This window comes from Malus sylvestris, chromosome 9 (genome assembly GCF_916048215.2).
Source record: "Malus sylvestris chromosome 9, drMalSylv7.2, whole genome shotgun sequence".
Lineage (NCBI taxonomy): Eukaryota > Viridiplantae > Streptophyta > Magnoliopsida > Rosales > Rosaceae > Malus > Malus sylvestris.
Genome location: NC_062268.1, coordinates 31,150,061 through 31,162,818, shown reverse-complemented (window position 1 = coordinate 31,162,818; position 12,758 = coordinate 31,150,061). Strand labels below are relative to the sequence as shown.

Genomic DNA, 12,758 nt, shown 5'->3' with positions numbered 1-12,758 from the left:
CGGCAATGGTCGCGTGCGAGGCACCTACCCTCCCTCGAAAGGGTGAGGACCATTACACCCGGAAACCCCCCGCCCGTCCCCCCTCCACCTTATATTATTAAGATGAATGAAATAACTAGATACAAGCGGGTGGACGAAGCCAAGACCCGCTAAGAAAAGTCATCAACAGAAAACAGTGCGGCATGCATGTGATTTTAGTACTGCTTGAAGATTTTGAGCAACTGATCGAAGGTGTTGGTCGTACATGCAATCTCAAGTGGCCCGTCAATCTTCGCATCGAACACATCCGGTTGTGCCTTCTTGATGAGTTGTTGGATAATTGGATCCGAGAGATACTTCAAGGGAACTTGATATTTCTTTCGTTCTTCTCCCACGGACAGAGATACATAACCTTTCTTGGGCTTCTCGGACTTGCTTAAAGCTATATAGCTTTTGTTGGCGCACCGGAACTTGCTCAACTTCTTGATGAACATTGTCGTCTTTTCTTGAAGAAGATTTGAATGAATCATTGTATGTCAGTATGTGCTTTGAATTCTCCTCGACTAGACGAAGAAAAAAGAACTAGGGTTTTCTGAAAGCTAGTTGGATGTGAAGATAGAGAGAATTTGGAAGAGAAGAAACTGGAAGGTAAGAATTTATGAGAGTAAGAAAGTCTAGCAGTATGTATATATATTATACTTTGTAAAAGCGGCTAGCTAGGGTTTCCAAATACTAGTAGGCAAGGCAGGGTTATTTTTGTCTCGCTCAATTATCTTTCTTGCGAACCAAGTATCATTGTCCTAAAACAATTAGGAAAACCAAATCCACATTTTACATAAAACCCTAACCCTAGTTCTTAGTCAGCAAGACTCCAAATCCTAAACCAATTAGGAAACCCCTTGATTGCTATTTATACCCGCTGAACATCCTAGCTTGTTTAGACTTTTGCTTCCAATTTCAAAACTTAGAAACCCTATCACATATACCACATAATGGACACTGTGGAGGGCCAAAGTGATGAGTTCTGGGATGTGGTGGGCGATACCACATACTGTGAAACACGGCTACTCGACGTTTTGAAGTTACCCAAATCGGAGAAATATTCCAAGTTGTGGCTCGATATCAAGGCCACCGTTACAGTAATGGTGCTGCCCAGGGATTTAGAGGATGAGGAGGAGTTGGAGGACCACTACAAAGTAATGTTACTAGAAGATGATCAAATGGGACAAACCACCGACGTCGTCGAGTACGAGGAAAAACTTGAGATTGACCTTTTGATGGAGGACAATGCCACAAAAAGGACTTTGGATACCATATCTCAGGAGCTATCCAAGCTGATCCACGTCCGTTCTGGGAATCTTTTATCCGCCGCGGCTACTATATTACGGGATGCGCGTGCTGTTGCAAGAGATAAGAGTTTTGTTGTTAGCAATGGTGCTGATCAAGGTCGCACCAACCCTGTACTTGTGCATATGGAGGCATTCATCAGCATTGATGCGGTTGACGACGAGCTGCCGGTTGATGTGCAGCCTGCGTTCGTGCCGGCGAGTAAATCTTCGATTGAGAAGTTAGAGAGGGTGAAAGTGGAAGCCTCGTCGCAGGGGGTTTGTTGCTCGATTTGTCTGGCGGAGATTGTGGTTGGTTCCGAAGCACTTGGTATGCCGTGTTTGCATTTTTACCACGAGGAGTGCATTGTCGAGTGGTTGGAGAAAAGCCGGTTCTGCCCGCTGTGCCGCTTCTCAATGCCTACTGACGATCATTACTCATCATGATTGATTTCCTCATTGAAATTTGATGTATCATTATAGCTTGTTATTGTTTTTAGTAATCTGATTCATCGGCAAAAATCCTTGCTACGAGTCACCTCCAATAAACGTCGTTGCTAAGCTATCTTATAATAGCACAAAATATCTTCTTTTTTTCCCATAACTCTTAATCATTTTATTAATCCGATCTACTTCTTATTTTAAATTTTGCTTCCTGGTTTTTTCTCAAATTATCAATCATTGTTAAATGTTAACAATTGCAATTTAAATTAAGTTAGGTGTTAGAATTCAATCAATCTTAGTAATCTATGGTGGAACGATTTACTACTTGCCCACTATGATACTTTTACAATTAGTACATTTCCAAGCATTAAAATTAGAGACTTAATTGGCTTAATTTCGATTAGTCTAATTTTCGCGACAAGGTGAGGCAATTAATTAACCGAGGTATATCGCTCATAACCATAAAAGTAGGGGCTGATTTGATAATACAGTAAATATATGTTGTACTAGAAAAAAAGGCAAAAGTAAGGATAATACTGGGGTACTCACAAGTGGGTACCCAATTTTCACTGACTATTGATATGGCTCAACTAAAAGAGAACACGTGTACTACTTTATATGTTTAAGCTATGCAGCCAAACACCCTGTTTATCCAATTACCTAGGCATCCAAACACCCCATAATCCATTTTCACTTCCTCTCTGCTCCATCCCGCATCGTCCTTCTCTTTTCCTATGCCATCACAGATTTGTATCAGTGCAGCGTCGTCACACTATACACGAAGAACAAAGATCCCCTCCCTTTCATGTATTCTTATGGACCTACTTCGATGGAGGAGAGAGGTTGAAGGACGAGGCGGAAGCGGGAGCGGAAGCGGGGCCGACGGAGGAATACCGGTGAAGTTGACAGTGGAACGGCGGTGGGTTGACAGAGGAGAGAAGTTGGATGAGGACACGGGGTAGGTTTGCGGCGGAGGAACGAGGTGGGTCGCGGGAGGTGCTTACTGGTTTGTCTCTTAAAGGTTGGGGATTCTTCAACGAGAGAGAAGGATGGTGTTTGGTTAATGGAATAGTTTATGTTTGGATATAGAACAAAGACGCCATGTTTGGTGTTTGGATAGCTAAAAAGACAGGTGTCATCTTTATAATGTACCACGTTGTGAGGTCAGTATACTTGATCCTGAGCAGTCAGGACCTAAGTATGGTCCCAAAGGTACCGTTTGGTATGCAGACGGGACGGAACAGGACGGAACAGATGATGTAAATATTAAAAAAGATAAGGAGAAATTTTGTCATAAAATGTTATAAATTTGTGTTACATGGATATGGAACGGGTCGTTCCAGGGGAAGAGGTGGAACGAAAAATCAACCAAATTTCATCTCATGATAACCCGTTCCACAGTTTTTAAGCACACCAAACATGGGAGTGAACGGCTCGTCCCGTTCCTTCCCGTCCTGTCCCACGTACCAAACGGTACCAAAAGTAATTTGAAAACTTGAATCTAATTCGGGTGGAAACCCGACCCGACCCACTATGGAGGTACCTCTAAAACCCAGTGAGTATCTGCAGACTTTGCATCGCAAACTTTTGTCTCACCGTTTTGAACCGCAGTTGTTTCAGTAGCACAGAGTTCGCACCTTCTTTCGTTAGTCAGGTCAGTTTTTGCTTCAGTTCTTCTATCTATTCTCTGTTTGTTTCCTCAGAAAATCTCACGGAAAATATCTCAGAAAGTTTGAATTTTTCGTTGTATGACAATTTTCTGATTGAATTTTGAATTTTAGATTAGAGTGAAAGGGAGAGACTAGAGGAATATTTTCATGGCTTTTCGTGGAGGCGCAAAGCGTTCTCTGGGTTCAATCCTGTGTAGCAGGGTGCTGCCGAACACTAGCTATACTTTTTCCACAGCTTCCGCTGCTTCTTCTGCTGCTAATAGGCGGGGGTTTTCTACCTGGGTTTCGAGCAAAAGAGCTTCATTTGCCCGCGCCACGGAGATTCCGGCCTCATTTCCTCCGAAATTTGCCAGTACCCGATGTGGGTCTGGTCTCTTTCTTAGAGGTTTCAGCGTGGAAGCTTCTTCTGCTGATCAAATGAGTCTCATTAAACAGCTGAGGGAGCGAACCAGTGCGCCGATCAAAGACGTTAAGGCTGCTCTCATTGATAGCAATTGGGACATTGGTCAGAACCCTTTTCTCCCCATTTTTGTTTATGCTAATTTGAATCGGTTGTGTGTGTGTGTGTGTATATATATATATATATTTTTTTTTTTTTATTGAATCCTTATCAAAGTTGGTTTCTTTAATGAAATGCAGAGGCTGCTCAGAAGGAATTGAGGAGGAGAGGGAAGGTTTTGGCGTCGAAAAAGTCATCTCGGATGGCTGCTGAGGGCTTGCTGGCTTTGGCTCAGAACGAGAACAAGGCTGCTGTTATTGAACTTAACTGTGAGACTGACTTTGTTGCTCGAAATGATATCTTTCAATACTTGGTTAGTGTGACTGATATGTTTTCTCCATAATTTTTGAGTTCTACTTGATTAGTTGTTATTGTAAGTATATGGTTGCGTACTTTGATTTAGGACCATTCTCACCAATGGTTTTTGTTTTCATAAGAAATAAAGTAATTTCCATTGGTTTTTTCAAACATTTACACTCCATTCTTATTGTCTTTCATTTTAAATTTGTCACAAATTTTCTAGACGTTGGAGCTCGTAAATAATCGATTCTACCGTTCTTATAGGCCTTAGCTTTAGCAAAGAAAGCGTTGCTGGTTGAACATTCTTCTCAACTGGATTCTGGGGTCTTTAACATTGCCTCCGAGGATTTGGAGGTAAACATTTTGCATTGCTTTATTAGTAGTGTTATTGTTTTCAACTTTTCATATGTTGGTCTAGAAACAATATGCAATTTCCTAGTCTTCTATGTTATTATGATTGCTCTGCCACTAACATGATGAGTCTTTTTAAGAACATTATCATGCACTGTTCTTTGATTTAGTGAGTGGAAACCATAATGGGTCATTTACCTTGATTTATGGTTGCTCTTAATCTTTGTAATGGACCTGAGATATAATATTTCTGTTTCTGGTGTATTCCTTCTCCACTGCTCGATGCATCTTATTTGGTTTGTGTTGAATAAAAAAGTTTGATTCTTTTCGAAAGAAAAGGCTGAAATGAGAAAAGTTGTCCTTAAAGTAGGAAAAATGGCGACTGTTATATTTACCCCGAAGTATTGATAAAACCTAGTTATATCTATAGCAATGCACTCTATGCTTGTTGTAAGTTAAATATGCAATTATTGAAATCGGAGATCTTAATAAGTTTCCGAAGTAAATATATTTGTTAACTTATAGTAAACCTATTAGTTGAATTGAATTAATTTCCAATCCCTCTTTACAACTTTAACTGGAATTGGATTCCTGGAAACTTGTTTTTAAGTCGTTCAATCCCTACCAGGACTTGAAGTTAGATCTTGAACATCCAAAAGTTAGTGGAGAAACAACTGTTCAGAATGCAATTACAGAAGTAGCTGCAGTAATGGGGGAAAACGTTAAACTTAGAAGGGGTATTGTGATGTCTACATCTTCACATGGTGTTGTTTCTACCTACCTCCATACAAGTCCTCAACCAGGTAAGCGTTTACCTGCACACAAAATATTGACTTTAATGCTATGTGTTCCGGTCTTTCAGATACTATCTTGATGCAGGAGCAGGACTGAAAATATCTGAGTTGAAAAGCATTTTTCACTTTGCCGTCATGTTTTATCTAATTACAGGTTTAGGTCGTATTGCTGGAATTTTATCTCTTGCAGTAGAGGACAAAATTACTCAATTGGATGCTATCCAGCGCATTGGTTCACAATTGGCAATGCATGTAGTGGCAGCGAAGCCTTTGTTCTTAACAAAGGAACTCGTTTCTTCTGATGCATTAGAAAGTGAGCGTGAAATTCTTAAGTCTCAGGTACTTAGTCATATCACGTTTTCTTTAATATACCTTCCTCTCAGCAATATTGTAAACATGAATTGAATGGTGATCTGTCAAGCAAGTCTAAATTTATCTAATTACCTGTAGATATTGCCTTTCTATTTGCTTATAACATGATGTAGGATTCTAGTTTAATGAATTTTTGTCATTCAATTCTATCTATAAATTGTCCTTCAGTAACATCAGGTTAGTTGTGTAATACTTTTAGCCATCTAATAACTTCCTTGAACTTCTTGATTTCATGTTTTTATGGGTCACCATTTTTGGGATTACTAATTCCTACGGTGGGTAAGAAATCACCGAAAATCCATCTTGTTGGATCAACTTAATGCTGGTAGTTTGCTATCCATTGAGTTATGAATTACCGATGCATGTGGAGGTTCAAAAACAATTTTCTCCTGAAATGAGCATAACAGAAGCTTTGATAATTTGATATTTATTTTGTAAACCAGAAAATATAGATTCATTTTGTCAAAGCTAGAAGGGACACCAAACATTACTGCTAATGGAAATTTTTGCGGAATTTAACTTTTTCAGTTGAACTTTGCATCATTACTCCAAAATGTTTGTGGCTAAGTGGTCTTTTTCATCAAATTAGCAGTACACTATGGTCGCGAAACAAATATTTATGATTTTTTGCTACGAATAGAGCATCAAGATTTTTTTTTTATGTACGAGACATCAACTGCAAAGCAGCATTATTGACCAAAAAGAAATTTTGATATTGACAAGTAACTTTTCAGATTTGTTGAGAAATTACGCATAGTGGTAATGTGGAAGCCTTTCTCTTTCTTTCTATTTCATTATTGGCTAAACATGACGCTTACTAGAGTTTGTTAGGTAGTCTTGGGGACATTAACATGTATGCTCTTTTACTGTACTTCACAGTTCACTCTCAGCTTGATCCTCATTCTCAGTTGATGGTGATGTTCCACCAATGATTGTGCTGATCCCTTTCATCTGTATATTGCAAGTGTTTTATACCAATTACTGCTTCTAATAACCACCTACTAGCCAGTAGTAATAACATATGTTTTCTATTGATGTCAGGCTGAAAGTACAGGGAAGTCTCAAATGGCAATAGAGAAAATGGTGGAAGGTCGCTTGCGTAAGTACTATGAGGAAGTTGTCCTTATGGAGCAGAAGTTTATTATGGATGATACCATAACTATAAAGGTGCACAATTGTTGTACTGCTTTATTTTAAATTTTTGTTAGACATAGTGATATACTCTAAAGAATTTCAATGATAAGATAAAATGTATTTATTATCTAAAAAACGTCGGAATAGTAAAGAATGAAGCAAAGGTGTTTAAATGAAAAGCAAGAAAAGAATTACACTAACTGCACCTTGTAAAACTTGAGTTTCAAACATAACAAGAATTTTGTTTTCCCACAGTGCATTTTGTTAGTCCAGATCCCCTATTGATCTTTCTGGTATTCTTGTGTTTATGTCATAATTGTTCCAACTCTGAATCCAAAATCCTCAACCCCTTAACCTTCAAACTGGAATTGTTTTAGACATAAGCACAAGATCAACATCAACAGGATCAGCAGAGGATTCTATTTCTCTGATTCTAAGTTTGCCTGGAAAATGTGTAAACTCCTATGAATATATGGAAATCTAACTGTTGTATTCATAAAAGTACATACAAAAATGTATAAATTCATATATTGTTTTTTGTAATCCATGTACACATACATCATGCATGTAAATACCATGGAAAAACAGTTATCCATCATTGATTTACATACATAAATGCATGGATCCATGTATACATAAACAAAATATTTCATTCATGCATGCACACATACTAAACAGCAGTGGTATGTCAGATCAGGTTAGGCCTTTGCCCACCCCAAATTTCTTCATATCTATGTGTTGAACTTCACCCTCCTTGCTTTTCAAGGAATGTCTGGGAATTGTTAGCTAGGTTTTTTTTGATGTACTTGTAGTATCTTAGTTGCTTGTCCATGAGCGGTAGGTCTCGGGTTCGAGACTTGGGAGCAGCCTCTCCATAAATGGGGGTAAGGCTAGCCGACATTCACCTCTCCCAGACCCTGCGTAAAGCGGGAGCCTTGTGCACTGGGTACGACTTGTAGTATCTTAGTTGCTTGTCGTTTGTAAAATGGTACCTGCATGTACAAGCTATGTGGTGCATTTGCTGACTAGTGTCTTACAAATTCTCTACAGAAACTTTTAGAAAATCTGTCTAAGGAAGTCGGATCACCTGTGAAGATCGAGAGCTTTTTCAGGATGGAAGTGGGAGAAGGAATTCAGAGGTAGAAATTCATTGCTTATAGTTTTTGCTTTTCCTGTCTTATTATGATTTTGACAATGCTATAGTAACATAATTGATTGGTGCCTAGACTAATGGCCATATTTCATAGTATCCTGTTATCGACTTCATCTATCATGATCAGGAACATTAACATTGTTGCGGTTATCATCATCATAATTGTCGTTTTACCTACTTATAACTACTGGAAGTTTTGTTGTCTTATTTGGCTTTTATCGTTGAACTACTGTGTCAACATGAATGTGGTTGGGATCACAGCAATGGATTCTATGCTGCACATTCATCCTAAATACTCTCAGAAGTAATCGACTGTTGATGTTCGATCTAACTTGGTAGAGCATGTAAATTACCGTAACTACATCATTATTAAAAAATCCTTGGGTGGGAGCTGAAAGGCTGCCATATTTCCTTTGTGCATACAAGCCAATAATCTCATCCACCGAATCCGAAAACTACGGTTATCAAATGATGGTTGATATTTTGTAGGCTGCATTTTATACCTGATCAACTCTAAGCAGTTGGATAGTATGACGTACATTATTAAACATTTGGACACCGTACATACAGTCGGTCTATATGTGGCTTACTTGATGTACTAATTATTTTTGGTCTATATGAGCTTCTTTTATTCGACGCCTAAGGTAAACACCGTTGTGTGTTACTGACTATATGTACTTGCAGGCTAGAAGCATCTAGTACATCGGAACATGTGGCTCAGGCTGTTTGAGGAAATGGGGGACATCCACCACGGAACAGTAGAGTTTAATTTCAAACCGACCCTTATACATGGAATCGGTTTTGTGTCTTTTGATTTTTGCAGGTTCTAATGCTCTGAGTCTGAGATCTTACAAACAGCATGCTTGCGCTCACAAACGATAGTTATGGCAATGTCCGAGTGAGGTATTTTTGTTGGATTGATGTTTGCAGGCTCTGATGTATTGAGAGTTTGAAGTGCCACTTACAAATTTTGTGAGGAATTTGAGATTCTTTTACCTTTTGCCAACAAAAAAGATGGTAATAATGGAAACCCCAATGGTTAATATTGACCTATTTACTATCTCATATTTAGTGGACAGGGTATTGGGTTTATACCCATGCTTCCTGGGTTCTAAATGCCTCCTTTCCCAAATTAATTTAATAGTTTCGAATTCTCCCTCTCCCCTTAGTAATAGTAAAAATTTAAAGGTATGTGAATATATAGGCCTTAGAGCATCTTCAATGGAAGTCCCTATTTAGGGACTTCCACCGCCACTTTTGAGTACTCATTTAAGAACTTAAAGGGAATCTTTGTGTCCCTAAAGGAATATTGCCAACAATAGTAGAGTCCTTATAGTAGAATCCTTAAATTTGAAGTTGTTATGGTTTTACGTGATAATTTGATTAGGTGCACATTTTTTTGCTTATGTTAACTTTTTTTAATTAATTAAAAGCATTAAAATTAAAAGCATTGAAAGCTACAATCAAGATTGTGGGCCTTTTCTACTCAAGGTTGTTCTTATATAGTCATTTTATGTAAGGATATACACTATGTATTTGGTGAGTCCCTATACTTTAGGGACTCACTTTCCTATTCATTGAAGAATCATTTTGTCCTTATATTTGTTTTATACCTATTTTATACGGTGGTTGTCCCTATTTAGGGACTCTACTGTAGATGCTCTTATGTAGGATTGGATTGGGTAACTTAGAAAATTGAAGGGATGTTGAAACTGAAGGGAAATGATTTTTCATTTGAAGAGATTTGAAGAGATAAGAAATTAGATGTGAAGTAAATTTATTTTGTCTAATTGTATTATTTTAGGGGATTGTAATGAATAAATTTTCTTAAAACAATAATCCATCTTTCATTATCACGTTGGAGCAATTTTTTCATTAACTTCCTTCATTGCATCTTGAATACAGTGAGTTATCACGTTAATCAATCCTCTACAACAAATGAGGCCATAGTGGACCGAGTGAACTATTTTCATTGCAAGTGGTCATTTACCGTAGTGATAGAAATGTGTTAAGCCATTGCATGACATCGTGGGTTCAAACCCAGTTAGTGGTTAATCTAACTCATAATTTAACAAAATCTATCGTTTGACCAAAAAAAAAAACATTTTCACTAAAAAAATAAATTTGAACATTAAAAGTGCATTAAAATTTTGGTTAACTTAAAAGCACCAAAGTAAGCCATTTAGTATTACGATTTAATAATATTTATCTTCATTTGTAAATGAGAGAGCTTAAGTTTGAATCTAATGGACGTCAGGTTTGATACCATACCAATTTATTTTTTCATCTTTAGTATTAATTTATTGTTGTATCAACAAAAATAACTAAAAGTATGGTGGAATCTAGGTCTAAGGTAGAGCTTGCTTGGTTCATGGCATTCGATGAGTTATTCTTTCTTAGCTATAAATTACGTATGCATAAAATCAGAAATAATTCTTTTTACACGTAAGCAGCAAAGTGTTTTTCGAATTTTGTGTTATTAATGCTGGAATGTTGTAGGCATGCAAGTACAAACAGATATATATATATATATATACACACACTGGCACTCAAAGCTATACGAAAGAGTGAGATGAGCAATTGTGTTTGGATCCCCAGACCTCCATCTTTATTGGTTCATATTCTGAGTCAAGATGGTTTGCCGTGTCTCCCTTTATCTTCATGAGCAGTTCATGCGGTGACACTTGAACTTGGTTCTAGTGTCTTTCTTTTATCCCCGTTGCTGCCTTGTTTTTGTTGCTTCAGTTGTTGGCATGTTGTTGGCATCGTGTTAGGCTTTCTATGTATCCCTCAGGCTTTTCGGCCCTGGAATGCTAGTTTCTGCTTTTCTTCAATAAAAAAAAAAAAAATGTGAGATGTAGTCCAATAAGAGGGAGACAGGAAAAAGGTGTTTTTATGAGATGGAAAGCAACTTTCATACCATACGCCATATTTTGTCAACCAATATAAAAAGAGTGGTGCTATTCACACTTTTTTTTTTTATACCTCATACACATCTTTCTTAATTTTCGACCGTCAGATAGAATGAATTGAAGAAAATCAAATGACAAAAATTTACTAAGGGTGTGTGAGAAGTAAAAATTGATATGTGGATAGCATCATCCTATAAAAATCATTAAAAAGAAAAACAATATTTAATGTTAAATGGAGTATTATTTTTAAAAATAATAGAGTTAATTAGATATTAGACCAATTTCGTAATTAAATATTAGGTTTAATCATGAATGCTTTGCTTATCAATTTAGATCCGTGTACTTCCAATCCAACTAAGAAACATTCCTATTTTATATACTTAAGAATGTGTTTCTACAAAATCATGTAGTAAATGGTTGAACTGTTTTGGGTTTTGATCTACCATGATTTTAGAACCCATACAGGTTAATCTATTCTATATTATTAAGAGAACACACATTGTCAACCTTTTTGCCCACTTTTTCCATTTTGCCCCTCACTTTTGAATACACAATGTTGAGATGAGGAGGGTAAAATAGTAATTTTGTATCTTCTGACAAAATGACAATCATATCCCCTTTTTTCTTATTTTGCCCTTTCTTTTGATACACTATATTTACATAAGGAGGGCAAAATAGTAATTTTGTATCAAAATATTTACATAAAATAAAAATATGCACTTATTAAGAGAAATTGTCCCACCATCATTTTTTCATACAGGTAAGTGAAATCATAATGTTTTTTGAATAGTTTGAATGAAGTGAAGCGGTTGCGCTTGAAGAGAACGTGGAAGAAGATGGGCGGTTATTCACACACACAAAGTATGTGCTCTCTGCTAGTTCACATAATAAACTCACTAAAGGTCCACCACTCTTCAACACAAGTTCATTAACATTATAATTCACAACAGAGGTCCATTCGCTTAATAAACTTATACTAAAAAGTTCAAAACTCTTCAACTCAGGTTCATTTATAATTCACACAATGAGGTTCATTCGCATTTATAATTCACATAACGAGGTTCATACACATAATAAACTTACACTAGAAGTTCACCACTCTTCAACGCCGGTTCATTAACATTATAACTCACATAACTATTAGGAAAATTACTCTTTCATTTCATCATAATAAAGTTACACATTGATGTGTGTGTGTGTGTATTTATATATACACACACTAGTGACTTACTAGTATTAGTTGACTGGCTAATTACATCTTTATCCAACTAATCATTTACTAATTACAAACTACCATAACCTCCTTATAACACCCTCTAACAAACTTAATGGTTTACAGTTTTACCCTTATTATCGAAGAGACTTAGCACATTTTGGAAACCACAATCCAAGAGACAAAGTGCCCTTTAGATATCGAAGAATACGTTTGACTGCCTGAAGATGAGCTTGTCTCGGGCTTTGCATAAATTGACAAGCCAAATTGATAGCATAAGACAGATCTAGCCGTGTCCATGTTAAGTATTGCAAACCACCAACCAAAGACCTATATTCCTCAGGTTTATTAAGCAAAGAAGAGTCATGATCCAATTTAGTTGTACTAAGTGGAGTGACACAAGGTTTAGAGCCTTCTATATGTGCTTTGGATAGAAGATCAAGAATATACTTGGTCTGAGAGAGGAGAATACCAGATGAAGACCTCTTGACTTCAATACCAAGGAAGTAATGAGAAGGACCAAGATCTTTGACAAGGAATAAAGAACTGAGTTGAGAAATAATTGCTTGACAGAGTTGAAGATTTGGTCCAGTAACAATGATATCATCAACA

General features: G+C 37.1%; 2 protein-coding genes across 2 annotated transcripts; both read left to right on the top strand.

The window, feature by feature from the left end:
- The first annotated feature begins 971 nt into the window (after window positions 1-971).
- Window positions 972-1,751, top strand: LOC126633964 (uncharacterized). The gene has a single exon (XM_050304473.1). It carries the CDS (start codon window positions 972-974, stop codon window positions 1,749-1,751), a length of 780 nt encoding a protein of 259 aa, XP_050160430.1.
- Window positions 1,752-3,243: 1,492 nt separating this feature from the next.
- LOC126583171 (elongation factor Ts, mitochondrial) lies at window positions 3,244-9,081 on the top strand. Its single transcript, XM_050247481.1, has 9 exons — window positions 3,244-3,402; window positions 3,530-3,923; window positions 4,058-4,230; window positions 4,482-4,571; window positions 5,197-5,371; window positions 5,517-5,701; window positions 6,776-6,901; window positions 7,919-8,007; window positions 8,706-9,081. The coding sequence occupies exons 2-9, from the start codon at window positions 3,566-3,568 to the stop codon at window positions 8,749-8,751; spliced, it is 1,242 nt and encodes a 413-aa protein (XP_050103438.1). The 5' UTR covers window positions 3,244-3,402; window positions 3,530-3,565; the 3' UTR covers window positions 8,752-9,081.
- The last annotated feature ends 3,677 nt before the right edge of the window (window positions 9,082-12,758 follow it).